The 14,431-nt window shown below is 44.8% G+C and overlaps 2 protein-coding genes across 4 annotated transcripts in view; one reads left to right on the top strand and one right to left on the bottom strand.

Moving 5' to 3' along the window:
- Positions 1-255: 255 nt before the first annotated feature.
- On the bottom strand, positions 256-7,115 carry LOC121549847 (protein mono-ADP-ribosyltransferase PARP11-like). 2 transcript variants are annotated; one of them, XM_041861792.2, is made up of 9 exons: positions 6,857-7,115; positions 6,595-6,706; positions 6,304-6,431; positions 5,986-6,106; positions 5,794-5,869; positions 4,184-4,256; positions 1,533-1,660; positions 1,077-1,228; positions 256-838 (listed from the first exon to the last, which is right to left on the bottom strand). In XM_041861792.2, exons 3-9 carry the CDS (start codon positions 6,421-6,423, stop codon positions 522-524), a joined length of 987 nt encoding a protein of 328 aa, XP_041717726.1. In that variant the 5' UTR covers positions 6,424-6,431; positions 6,595-6,706; positions 6,857-7,115; the 3' UTR covers positions 256-521. The 2 variants fall into 2 exon arrangements, with proteins under 2 accessions (XP_041717726.1, XP_041717716.1); XM_041861782.2 differs by lacking the exon at positions 6,595-6,706 and having other exon boundaries at positions 6,857-7,114.
- A 1,454-nt stretch (positions 7,116-8,569) lies between these two features.
- LOC121549825 (sodium- and chloride-dependent GABA transporter 2) overlaps positions 8,570-14,431 on the top strand; it is a 24,479-nt gene continuing 18,617 nt past the window's right edge. Inside the window, exons 1-2 of one of the 2 annotated variants that reach the window (XM_041861738.2) lie at positions 8,570-8,649; positions 9,350-9,566. In XM_041861738.2, the coding sequence (XP_041717672.2) occupies positions 9,365-9,566 (202 nt within the window). In that variant the 5' untranslated portion in view covers positions 8,570-8,649; positions 9,350-9,364. The remainder of the gene's footprint in view (positions 8,650-9,349; positions 9,567-14,431) is intronic. The other variant, XM_045225716.1, reaches the window with a different exon arrangement.

Genomic DNA, 14,431 nt, shown 5'->3' with positions numbered 1-14,431 from the left:
CTTGATTATGGTCATGTTGGACCCAAACAGTCAAAGGAAAAAATAAATAATAATACCTGCACACTGTTAGAACGCTCCCAAAACGTATTCACAACGTTTCGACAACACAGGGTGATCCTGCCAAAGGATGAAACATTGCTAATCTATTTCAGGAACACTCCAACAGCGTGCAGTTACTTTTCTTTTTTTTCAAATACGCCACCTCTCGCCCTGACCGACCCACAAGTCTCTAAACACAGTAAATAGACAAACCACTCTGTACAAACTTTACAGCTTTTATAGAAGCATAGTCCTCTTCTATCAACTTCTTTGTTCTGCCATAGTAATCCATTAAGGCACTTCTTATGATCCAAGTCCAAGTCAGGCCTTGTATCAAACAGCAGGAAGTCATCATGGCCGTCCATTGAGACCCTCCTCTCTCGACCTTTCCCCCAATGTTTCTGAATCCCAATCCCGTCCTGGTAAAAAAAAGTCCATCCCCTGTACATTGTGTAATAACGTCCCTGATCAACCCATAGGCGTCAGTAGAACTCAATGAGATACTCTGGGTAAATCTGGTTGCAGTCGAAGATGACATAGATCTTTGGGTTGGCGAGGTCGTCCACACAGCTGTCGAAGAAGTTGCTGTAGCTCATGTCCTTGGATGGCGGTCGGCAGAAGAGCGGGTTGCCTAACGTGGACTCGCCGACCAGCACTCTGGCCAGGAACATGGTCTTATATGGAGGCTCGCTTGAAAATATTGGCGGGGCTAGTCCGTGCTTCTGCAAGGCAAAGTTATGTTTCCCCGTCGTAAGGCAGAATTTGCTGGAATACTTGGCGTCTCGGGCGAAATAACTCCCTGAGAAATGATGGGAAGGTTGGTATTAGAATGTTACGTTTGAACAGTTGAAAATACGGTGGCAAAATTCCAGTAACTTTTCCAAAATTCCCAGGTTTTCCAGAAATCAAAGTTGGAAGATTCTCAGAATCAGGCAGGAATAAGCAGCAAATCCAGGAGTACTCTAACCGGGATTTCTGGAAAACCTGGAAATTGTGGGAAAGTTACGATTTCATGACACAACACAAGCGGAATCTACCTCTGCCATAGACGTCCCCGTGGCTCCCAGTTAGCCGCCAGTCAAAGTTATATGTGCATATAGCCTGTACGTTGCTGTGGCCAGTGCCATGAAATAACATTTTCTCCTCAATGTCCACAACTCGCTTTATCTTGCGTAATTGTTGTTTTTTCCTTTAGAAATTGGAAACCAAGGAGTAAAAAACACACAAAGCATTGATCAGTCTCAGCATTTAGGTTAGGTATGTTTTCCAACCAAAAGATCTCTAAGAAGTTATCGAGAAAGGTCTACCTATCTAATTCAAACCATCATTCTAAATTGGCATTCTAGGTGCTGTCCCCAAAATAATTTAGATACTCACTTCAATTAGATACTCACTTCAATTAGATAATGCAACTATACTAACATCATTATAATACCTTATGATACCTCCCCACACACACACACGCGCGCACACACACACACACACAGCTCTACCTGCAAAAGAACTCCCACAGATCCAGGTTCTGTATCCTCTGAATAGATTTGATAGGGTGACACATGGTCCTTTCATAGAGTCTGACCACTTCCTTGAACTCATAAGTGTCTCTGGCCAATGAAACGAGCTGAAAAATAGAGATCCTATTAAATTACTAGTATTCTAATTCCTAATTCTACGAGCTGAAAGAGAACAGTCAATCAGACATGGGTATACTGCAAATCAATGACACACCGTTTTTTTATTAGAAAGAAACAAACTGAGGCCTCCCGAGTGGCGCAGCGGTCTAAGGCACTGCATCACAGTGTTGTGGCGTCGATCCCAGGCTGTGTCACAACCGGCTGTGACCGGGAGTCCCATAGTGCGGGTTTGGCCAGGGGGGCTTTACTTGGCTCATTGCGCTCTAGTGACTCCTTGTGGCGGGCCAGGCGCCTGCAGGCTGACTTCGGCGTTTCCTCCGACACATTGGTGCGGCTGGCTTCCGGGTTAAGCGAGCAGGTGTTAAGAGGCGCGGTTTGGCGGGTCATGTTTGGGAGGACGCATAACTCGACCTTCGCCTCTCCTGAACCCGTTGGGGAGTTGCAGCAATGAGACAAGATCGTAATATCGCGAAATTGGGGGAAAAAAAGGGGGTAAACCTCTCCACCGTTGTCCCGCAGCTATCATGTTGTAGCAGATTGACGTGCTGCCCTGCACACGTGCAGATACACTGTGGTCCTCTGTCAGTGCATCGTCTTGCACAGCGCTCATCTGCAACATCTGCGGTGCTGCTCGTGGCAACGTCATGTCGCTGAATATCAGTTTAACACTGACAGGTATAATGCATTTATAAGACTTGTCATAAGCAGGCATTACTCTACTTTTACAGGTAACATGACTAGGTCTTGAGCAGGTACCGTGGGGAAAAAAAGTATTTAGTCAGCCACCAATTGTGCAAGTTCTCCCACTTAAAAAGATGAGAGAGTCCTGTAATTTTCATCATAGGTACGTGACAGACTATGACAGACAAAATGAGAAAAAAAATCCAGAAAATCACATTGTAGGATTTTTAATGAATTTATTTGCAAATTATGGTGGAAAATAAGTATTTGGTCAATAACAAAAGTTTCTCAATACTTAGTTATATACCCTTTGTTGGCAATGACACAGGTCAAACGTTTTCTGTAAGTCTTCACAAGGTTTTCACACACTGTTGCTGGTATTTTGGCCCATTCCTCCATGCAGATCTCCTCTAGAGCAGTGATGTTTTGGGGCTGTCGCTGGGCAACACGGACATTCAACTCCCTCCAAAGATTTTCTATGGGGTTGAGATCTGGAGACTGGCTAGGCCACTCCAGGACCTTGAAATGCTTCTTACGAAGCCACTCCTTCGTTGCCTGGGCGGTGTGTTTGGGATCATTGTCATGCTGAAAGACCCAGCCACGTTTCATCTTCAATGCCCTTGCTGATGGAAGGAGGTTTCACTCAAAATCTCACGATACATGGCCCCATTCATTCTTTCCTTTACACGGATCAGTCGTCCTGGTCCCTTTGCAGAAAAACAGCCCCAAAGCATGATGTTTCCACCCCCATGCTTCACAGTAGGTATGGTGTTCTTTGGATGCAACTCAGCATTCTTTGTCCTCCAAACACGACGAGTTGAGTTTTTACCAAAAAGTTCTATTTTGGTTTCATCTGACCATATGACATTCTCCCAATCCTCTTCTGGATCATCCAAATGCACTCTAGCAAACATCAGACGGGCCTGGACATGTACTGGCTTAAGCAGGGGGACACGTCTGGTACTGCAGGATTTGAGTCCCTGGCGGCGTAGTGTGTTACTGATGGTAGGCTTTGTTACTTTGGTCCCAGCTCTCTGCAGGTCATTCACTAGGTCCCCCTGTGTGGTTCTGGGATTTTTGCTCACCGTTCTTGTGATCATTTTGACCCCACGGGGTGAGATCTTGCGTGGAGCCCCAGATCGAGGGAGATTATCAGTGGTCTTGTATGTCTTCCATTTCCTAATAATTGCTCCCACAGTTGATTTCTTCAAACCAAGCTGCTTACCTATTGCAGATTCAGTCTTCCCAGCCTGGTGCAGGTCTACAATTTTGTTTCTGGTGTCCTTTGACAGCTCTTTGGTCTTGGCCATAGTGGAGTTTGGAGTGTGACAGTTTGAGGTTGTGGACAGGTGTCTTTTATACTGATAACAAGTTCAAACAGGTGCCATTAATACAGGTAACGAGTGGAGGACAGAGGAGCCTCTTAAAGAAGAAGTTACAGGTCTGTGAGAGCCAGAAATCGTGCTTGTTTGTAGGTGACCAAATACTTATTTTCCACCATAATTTGCAAATAAATTCATTAAAAATCCTACAATGTGATTTTCTGGATTTTTTTTCCTCAATTTGTCTGTCATAGTTGACGTGTACCTATGATGAAAATTACAGGCCTCTCTCATCTTTTTAAGTGGGAGAACTTGCACAATTGGTGGCTGACTAAATACTTTTTTTCCCCACTGTAAATTGCTGGTCGGGATTTACCTGTATTTCTACCACTTCCCCATTGAGATAGAAACCTGAACCTGCAAAAGACGGTACTTTACAGGTAAAGCTCTCTGTCTGAATGGACTAGATCCACAGCATATTGTCCACACACATCCGTGTTCCCTTACCTGATAAGGCTCATCTGTATTTATTCTCTCCCAGTGGCAGGGCACCGGCAGGGCCAGATTATCACAAATAAACCTGGGCGAGGGTGACAGATGCATATACACAATTCAGACATATACTGTACAGGTCAGGCCTGGGTCCAACTGCTAGGTGGTTATTATGTCAATGCCCTTAGTTACACATCATTTTACTTTCACCCAAAATGTAGCACAACATGCATTAGGTTTAACCATAGAACAGGTGATGCTTCTAACCCCACAATAGACTAAAGTAAGCTCCAGGAAGTAAGCTCCAGGAAGTAAGATCCAGGAAGTGAAACTGACCACAGAGCAAATGGATAGAACACTGTATTTCTGAGTTATACAGCTACAGGCCTGTGGGTGACCTTTTTTTTATTTAACCATGTAAGCCAGTTGAGAACAAGTTCTCATTTACAACTGCGACCTGGCCAAGATAAAGCAACACAGTGCGATAAAAACAACAACAACACAGAGTTACATATGGGATATACAAAACGTACAGTCAAAAACACAATAACACAATAGAAAATCTATATACAGTGTGTGCAAATGTAGTAAGTTATGGAGGTAAGGCAATAAATAAGCCATAAATCAAAATAATTACAATTTAGTATTAACACTGGAATGATAGATGTGCAGAAGATGATGTGTAAATAGAGATACTGGGGTGCAAATGAGCAAAATAAATAACAATATAGGGATGAGGTAGTTGGGTGGGCTAATTACAGATGGGTTGTGTATAGGTGCAGTGATCGGTAAGTTGCTCTGACAACTGATGCTTAAAGCTAGTGAGGGAGATAAGAGTCTCAAGCTCAGAGATTTTTGCAGTTCGTTCCAGTCATTGGCAGCAGAGAACCCGGAAGGAATGGAGGCCAAAGGAGGTGTTGGCTTTGGGGATGACCAGTGAGATATACCTGCTGGAACGCATACTACAGGTGGGTGTTGCTATGGTGACCAATGACCTAAGATAAGGCAGGGATTATACAGTTACATGCCTGTGGGTGACCTGCATGTCTGAGTTATACAGCTACAGGCCCGTGGATGACCTGTATGTCTGAGTTATACAGTTACAGGCCCATGGGTGACCTGTATGTCTGAGTTATACAGTTACAGGCCCATGGGTAATAATAATAATAATATAATAATATGCCATTTAGCAGACGCTTTTATCCAAAGCGACTTACAGTCATGCGTGCATACATTTTTGTGTATGGGTGGTCCCGGGGATCGAACCCACTACCTTGGCGTTACAAGCGCCGTGCTCTACCAGCTGAGCTACAGAGGACCACATGGGTGACCTGTATGTCTGAGTTATACAGCTACAGGCCAGTCGATGACCTGTATGTCTGAGTTATACAGTTACAGGCCCATGGGTGACCTGTATGTCTGAGTTATACAGCTACAGGCCCGTGGATGACCTGTATGTCGGAGTTATACAGCTACAGGCCCATGGGTGACCTGTATGTCTGAGTTATACAGTTACAGGCCCATGGGTGACCTGTATGTCTGAGTTATACAGTTACATGCCTGTGGGTGACCTGCATGTCTGAGTTATACAGATACAGGCCCGTGGGTGACCCCATTGGACTCACCTAAAGCCAGTGGCAGAGTGGAAGGCCCGTTTGATTGGCCGTTGTTTCCCGGTCGTGACATTGATCTGCTTCATGACTGGTTGTGAAACAAAGACAAACAAAGATCAGCCAATTAAAGACGCACTCAAACATATCCAATGATTGTCAATGATACTGTATAGATGTGTACCAGTACTATAGTGTTCTTGGTACCTGAGAAGTCCAGTCTGTAGGTGTACTTGGCGGTGTAAAACTCCATGACACCGTGTTGATTCCTGCTGTAATTCTGTTCTATCTGCTCACTGGTCACAGAGCATGCAGCACTTGGATCAATCTGCCACAACCAGAACAAATTGCAAATGAGACAGTGTATGGGATGGGTGGAGTGAGTGAGGGGATGGAGGGATGGGTGGATGGATGCAATGAGTGGGAGGACGGCTAGAGGGATGGAATAATGAAGGGTTGGATCGATAGATCAAGTGAGAGGATGGATGGACGATGAATGCATAGGTGGAGTGATATGTCCTGTACCTCAAACATGTGCCACACTCCACACTCAGCTAGGTAATACCAGCACCAGACAGCCTCTGACGTGTCCATCTCCTCCACCATCTCTGAGGACTCTTCCTCAGGTGGCCTTGTGGCAAACATGTCTGGACCTGGGAAGAGCAGTAGACAAAGCGACTTACAGTCATGCGTGCATTGGCTTATAGTGGATAGTGGATGAGGAGTAGGCTAGGTTTATTTTCAGCATGACATTTCATCTTTTCAAATATCTGGTCTCATATTTCTCAGGGATTTGCTTCCATCTATGAACAATACCTATGTGAATTGGACCAATATGTTTCCAACAACACCATTAGGTTGTTCCTGGTTGGCACACCATCTGTCGAGGTGTCATCAGCTTCTTGCAAATTCTCTGCACCCCGAAGTGCTTAGATGAGGATGTGTGTGTGCATGTCAAATAGACGAACAACATTCACTAAGATGCTATCAAACACTAGCAATATGTTTATCACATCGGGTATATAGGCTATAGGAAATATAACTAGTTACTAGCAGGAAATATAGCAGGCTATCTTACCGGTTTATTGAGCTATTAGCCAGCCTCCAAGCTACTGCGTTTAACCTCTTCTAGAATTGGCAATCATATATTCCAGCTAACCATGAATTTCAACTCGTGCTGCAAAGTCGTATTTAGCACCCAGCATCGAGAGATCTTTTGTAGAATTATGCAAATTCATTTGCGTTTCTCTTTCGATTGTTATGTTTACATTCATTTCCTGGTAGCAAACGTCACATAGGACGTCATAATGCCAAGTCGCTCCCACTAGGTGTGCGTTCGTAAATTCACTCTGGCTTTCTCCTCTGATTTCAGACCACTCTCGTCTGAGTGTGCCAATGCGCAGAATAACTGATGAATTTACGAACGCTCAACACCCGTTGAATATGACCGGTGTCAGTAAATGTCGGCAAAAAAGCGTAATTAAATTGTTGCCAGCAGCACAGTTACAGTCACCAACGCTCTGGGTAACATGAAAACACCTTAACTAGCTCTGCTAGGGCGAGTAAAATGGTCAGAGTGAGATTTATCTCATTTGTGTCTGGAAGTAGCTAGCAAGCTAGCCAACGTTAGCCAGTTAGCTTGTGTGCTTACTGCCGTTTGTGAGGCCAGAACGCTCGGATCAACCTACTCCTCGGCCAGAGCGTCCAGTGTGCGCTCTGAACGCTCCGAGAGCGAAACGCTCTGAATTTACGAAAGTACAATCTGACAACGCTCTTAATTTACGAACGACCACAGCGCACTCTGGCACTCCTAGGTATGATGCCGCGTCAGGAATAAACATGTCCCAAAAATATTTACCTCTAGGCGTAAATTGGTTCCTTGAATGGAAAATGTGTCTTATGAACTTGTTACAACAAGATGATGAACTCATATTTAGCTTTTTGAACACTACCCATGTTTTTGACATGAAGGATATAATATATGTTACTATTGAAATGATGACAAGACCATTGAAATTATTGCGATTTTTATTTTTTATTCTCGTTGCCAAAAACTTTATACACAAACAACAATTCCAAAATTCTATACCGAAATTAAAAATATTTCTGATTGAATGTAATCATCTAGTTGAGACATTATCCATAGTTCATAACAAAAAAGAATGACATTGAATCATTATAATGAGATTTGTTCTGAGTGAATACAATTACACTTGTTTTCCTTTTCTTTCTTTTTTGTATGTTTGTATTTAAAGTCTCTTCTTGTTCTTACCTGTGTGTTTTGTTTTACGTTAGACATGTTTGATGTAGTGATGTAAGTTGTTGATTGCTGATAATTTGTATAATGAATATTTCTGCCTGATATTTGTCAATTGTACTTGGAATCAAATAAACAATCATCAGCCCTTATTATGTCAAGAATTCCAAACATTCCAGTGACAGTCTGTCTGAGGGATTGAAATAAATTGTTTCTACCTAATTCTTTGTTGAATACATTATGGAATAGGATAGCCCAATGCACAATAAATAATAAAACCGTTTCTTATTTTATTTTATTTTCTTTCATTTCATTTAAATGATTTAGTTGAATTAATATTTTGTTAAACTGGTGCACATGTCAACTCTCTTCCACATATCAATGATCCTCCACAATGATAGGCTGGTTTACTGTATCATCCTAAATAGCTGTTATAGGCTATCATCCTGGTTCATTTCAATACCATATGAAGGCTTTGGAGTTTGTAGACACGCCCCTACTCCCCTCTTCAGCATTCTTTCCAAAGACCACTCTGTCTGTGAAGCCAAAGGAACTGCTTCATTTACTCCTACCAGCTGTGTGGAAAATCAGGATCTATTGCGTTAAAATAGTGGGTGAGTTGTAGGATATATTTTGCACGCATAATTGAATGATTGTGCCTAATACATGGAGGATTCACAGAAATGATAGTGCTTACTCACTTTTTTCTTCTTGCTTGCATGAATCCTTTTTCTCAAACAAATAAATTGCAAACTATTTGATTTTAGCATATGCCTAAATAAAAGTTCAAGCTAAATAGCCTGTAGGTCTGCATCTGCATGATTGTACTGCGTTATATTACTGCATTGTACATTATTGCATGTAATCCATGGAGGAAATTTGCTTAGTGGGAAAGCACCTTAACTTCAATGTCTTGTGGATATCCAGAACAATCAATGATTATCTTATTTTTTATACATTTGTGCAGATAGGCTATGACTGACTGCATAACTGAGATAAGCAAGCAAATAGCCTAGTCATAAATGCTAGTGTCATAGGATCAAGCCTCAGGCTCTCTAACAGAACAAAGACAATCTGTCTTGATTGGAACATATTGTGTTGAAGAAAGCCTTTGAGTAACGGAAGATGTAAACACAGAGTCCACACCAGATTTAACAATGAGAGAGAGAGAGGAAGAAAGAGAGAGAGGAGTGTATGTGTGTGAGAGAGAGAGAGAAAGAGAGAGGAAAAGTGTGTTAGTTCATGCGTGAGAGAGAGAGAGAGCTTTGGCAATATTAACAAAATGGCATGCAAATAAAGCATTTTGAATTTAAGAGAAAGTGAGTGAACATGGAAGAGGAGATGGCTGGAGGGACAACTCCCAGAGGACCAGTGGACTCAGAGGCCCAGAAAGGGAGCCCCGAGGATGGGGTTCAGCAGGAGAGGGGCAAGTGGGCCAACAAGACTGAATTCCTGCTCTCCATGGCTGGTGAGATCATTGGCCTGGGCAACGTATGGCGCTTCCCTTATCTGTGCTACAAGAACGGAGGAGGTAAGTAAACCAGCACTTCCCAATCTATTGACTGTCAGGATAAACAGTAGGATTACACTATCATGGTCTGAATGCACTGAAACCAATGAAGAGTTTGGTCACATTTACAGGATATTGACCCATGTGGAACCGTTTTTGGAATAGACTGAACAGAGCAGGGAGAGAAAGAAAGAAAGACAGAAAGAAAAAAGGAAAGACAGCTGGTGTGTTGGTGTGAGATAGTAATTGAACATCAGAGAGAGAGGGAGAGCGAGAGAGAGAGAGAGAGAGAGAGAGAGAGAGAGAGCGAGAGAGAGAGTGTGCGAGAGAGAGAGAGAGAGTGAGAGAGAGAGTGTGCGAGAGAGAGAGAGAGAGAGCAAGAGAGTGAGAAAGAGAGCGAGAGAGAGAGAGCGTGCGAGAGAGTGAGAGAGAGAGAAAGAGAGAAAGAAAGAGAGAAAGAGAGCGAGAGAGCGAGAGAGAGAGAGCGTGTGAGAGAGAGAGAGAAAGAAAGAGAGAGAGAGAAAGAGAGAGAAAGAGAGAGAGCGTGCGAGAGAGAGAGAGAAAGAGAGAGAGCAAAAGAGAGAGAGAGCGAGAGAGAGAGAGAGAAACACACACACACAAGAAACACATACATACAAGGGGTTGCAGATTGCATTGCATTGCATGTGATTATTTTTAGTGCAATCTTATTCCATTCTTATTGATTTGTTTACAACTATTCTTTATTTTATTTGCACTGGTATTATAATAATTATTATATATGTAATGATGTGTGTATGTGTATGTGTGTATGTATATATACAGTTGAAGTTGGAAGTTTACATACACCTTAGCCAAATACATTTAAACTCACTTTTTTATCCAAACATAACGATGGTCATTATGGCCAAACAGTTCTATTTTTGTTTCATCAGACCAGAGGACATTTCTCCAATAAGTATGATCTTTGTCCCCATGTGTAGTTGCAAACTAGTCTGTCTTTTTTATGGCGGTTTTGGAGCAGTAGCTCCTTCCTTGCTGAGCGGCCTTTCAGGTTATGTCGATATAGGACTCGTTTTACTGTGGATATAGATACTTTTGTACCTGTTTACTCCAGCATCTTCACAAGGTCCTTTGCTGTTGTTCTGGGATTGATTTGTACTTTTCGCACCAAAGTACATTCATCTCTAGGAGACAGAACGCGTCTCCTTCCTGAGCGGTATGATGGCTGCGTGGTCCCATGGTGTTTATACTTGCGTACTATTGTTTGTACAGATGAACGTGGTACCTTCAGGCGTTTGGAAATTGCTCCCAAAGATGAACCAGACTTGTGGAGGTCTACAATCTTTTTTCTGAGGTCTTGGCTGATTTCTTTTGATTTTCCCATGATGTCAAGCAAAGAGGCACTGAGTTTGAAGGTAGGCCTTGAAATACATCCACAGGTACACCTCCAATTGACTCAAATGATGTCAATTAGCCTATCAGAAGCTTCTAAAGCCATGACATCATCTTCTGGAATTTTCCAAGCTGTTTAAAGGCACAGTCAACTTAGTGTATGTAAACTTCTGACCCACTGGAATTGTGATACAGTGAATTATAAGTGAAATAATCCGTCTGTAAACCATTGTTGGAAAAATTACTTGTGTCATGCACAAAGTAGATGTCCTAACCGACTTGCCAAAACTATAGTTTGTTAACAAGAAATTTGTGGAGTGGTTGAAAAATGAGTTGTAATGACTCCAACCTAAGTGTATGTAAACTTCCGACTTCAACAAATATATATATATATATATATATATATATATATGTATGTATGTGGTCCTTTGTAGCTCAATTGGTAGAGCATGGTGCTTGTAACGCCAGGGTAGTGGGTTCGATCCCCGGGACCACCCATACGTAAAAAAATTTATGCACACATGACTGTAAGTCGCTTTGGATAAAAGCGTCTGCTAAATGGCATATATATATTTTATATATATATATATGTGTGTGTGTGTGTGTGTGTGTGTGGTTGTGTGTATTGTGATGTCACGAGAGGCTGTGTCCTGGAGGACGTTACATCCCCCTGAGGTGGCTGCAAACCCAGACAGCTATGGCTCCATCTGCTGGTAGGGTCGGGGAACTCCACCCCCTCTATGGCCAATCTTCCCACGCAGCTGAAACAAATGAGGAGCTGATGAGCTGAAGGTTTGGGAAGGGAAGAGACACAGTCTCCAACCTGGGCTCTCTGGAGGACAAGAGTGCTGCACGTCCACTTCCATGAGGAATATAAGGATTTGGAGATACTTACCTTTGGGAAATACTCACCTTTGGATATATGCACCTGTGGAAATACGTGAGAGACATTTGGAAGGACTTTTTTGCTGGGTTGGCCACTAGCTGCAACGTGGACTACAGTAAGGCTGGGGAAAAGTTATCTGAGCGAGTGAGAATTATGATTTTGGATGTGGAAGAGACATCCCTGAACTGTTAACCCTTAAAGAGCCACAAGAGAACAGAATTTTGTTATATTTTCGTTAATTTCCCAAGACCTATAATAAAATCCTTGTTTTGTTTGAACCTTGTCTCCTTGCACTACTTGAGCAATCCCGCTGAAAGCTGTGTAGCCTCTCGTGACGTCACAGATGGTGGAGAATACGGGCACGCTCAAGCGTTAATAGTGCATGTCAGAGGAGGATACCGAAGGTTTGATCACCCAGTTTTCCAAGTTGGCCGTAGGCTCCCGCCCGACTGAAATGGAGGACATATTGAAAGCCCTTGTTGCTGGCCAGCAAGCCCAGATGCAAGCAAACGTGGCTCTCTTGGAGGAGCAAAAGAAAGCCAACCTTCTGAAGGCAGAGGAATTGCAGTTGCAGAGACAGATGGTTGTCCAAAATACCCGCCCAATAAAGGCAAGTGACTTTATATCTAAGATGGGAGCTACCGATGACATTGAGGCATACCTGCATGCATTTGAGGCCACGGCCACTAGGGAAGCCTGGCCCAAGCAACAGTGGGTTGGTCTGTTAGCCCCTTCCTAACCGGGGAATCGCTGAATGCTGTCCGGGACCTGGGCCCTGACCAGGTTACTGACTATGATGCCCTGAAGTCTGAGATCCTCTGCAGATATGGACTCACAAAGTTTGGTATGGCCCAGCGCTTTCACAGTTGGACCTTCCAACCAGACCAACCTCCTCGGGCGCAGATGCATGAACTTGTCCGAATCGCAAGGAAATGGCTGGATCCGCAGAGGAATACAGCAGCGGCGGTGGTGGAGGCCGTTGTGGTGGATCGTTACCTACGCGCCCCCTGCCTTATGAGGCAAAACGGTTCATCAGTCAACAGGCCTTGACCACGGCTGATCTGACCGTGGAAGCTGTGGAAAAGTACCAGGCCACAGCGGAGATGCTGAATGCTTCCCGAAAAGACCCCAGGAGGGCGGCCCCACCACAAATGGGAAGAACCCGTCCAAAGGACCCCAAGGTCTCGAACCCAGCCACGTCAGGACTTATCCCGGCTCCAGGGGAGCCAGAAACCAGGCGGGTCCAAGAAGAGTACACCAGGAGGGGGAAACTCGACAGTGTTACCGGTGTGGGGAGATGGGACATATCTCCTGGCAGTGTGGGAAACCAGCCGATGAACCTATGCCCACTGCGGAGTCCTCCAGCTCAGCACCCACACACCGTTTTGCCTCGCTCTTGGGAGTCGTAGATGGCGGCCCAGATCGACCCCCCACCTGCCCGGTAACTGTGAATCACCATGATGTGGAGGCCTTACTGGATTCTGGTAGCCGGGCCACCCTGGTGCGTAAGGATTTGGTGGGCCCAACGTGTTTGACCCCGGGGAAAGTCCTCCCAGTTTCCTGTGTCCATGGGGACACCAGAGAATACCCCATTACTGAACTTACAATGACCAGCACACGGGGAACCATACACACGACGGGCGGGGGGTGGTTGATTCCCTCCCCGTCCCTGTCCTAATTGGGCCGAGACTGCCCAGCCTTTTACCCACTCTGGAGAGAGTCTCAGGAGAGGATAACCCGAGTACCTCGGAAACGGAGAGGCAAGACTCATCCTGGGAAGGCTCCGGTGCAATCCTCCGAGTTACTCACTCCCGCCCGGGCTCTGATAGGGATGGCAGGTGCCCAGACCGACACAGAGACGGAGCTACAGAATCTGGACAAAGAACTGTCTGGTCTGAAGGGGACCGCTGAGAGGTATCGTTTGTTAAAGCAACAGTTAGACATGAAGACAGAAGAGTTAGATATCCTCCAGGCTAAACTCCAACAGAGCTCCTTCCCTAAGCAACAGGAGGAGCTGGAGAGGCTGCGCAGGACCATCGAGGAGTGTGAGGAGACCCTGCGCAGGAGTAAGGAGGTCCAGAAGAAGGCAGAGGAGAAGTACAAGGTGTTGGAGAACAAGATGAAGAATGCGGAGGCAGAGAGAGAGAAGGAACTGAAAGCTGCTCAACAGAAGCTAAACTCTGCTAAAACCAAGGCTGATGCGTTCAGTAAGAAACTCAAGGAGAGACAACAGGAGGCTGAGTCCCTGGTCCTAGAGTTGGAGGAGTTGAAGAGAGAGCAGTCGGGCAAGCACCACGGCAATGCGGACGCCCTCTCCCGGCGTGATGCCTTCTTCGCTGCCTTTACCCCGACGAGGACGTCGGTCCCGAGGAGGGGGATGTGTGATGTCACGAGAGGCTGTGTCCTGGAGGGACGTTACATCCCCCTGAGGTGGCTGCAAACCCAGACAGCTATGGCTCCATCTGCTGGTAGGGTCGGGAACTCCCACCCCTCTATGGCCAATCTTCCCACGCAGCTGAAACAAATGAGGAGCTGATGAGCTGAAGGTTTGGGAAGGGAAGAGACACAGTCTCCAACCTGGGCTCTCTGGAGGACAAGAGTGCTGCACGTCCACTTCCATGAGGAA

Source organism: Coregonus clupeaformis, chromosome 2, assembly GCF_020615455.1.
Source record: "Coregonus clupeaformis isolate EN_2021a chromosome 2, ASM2061545v1, whole genome shotgun sequence".
Lineage (NCBI taxonomy): Eukaryota > Metazoa > Chordata > Actinopteri > Salmoniformes > Salmonidae > Coregonus > Coregonus clupeaformis.
This window is presented reverse-complemented; position numbering and strand designations above follow the sequence as displayed.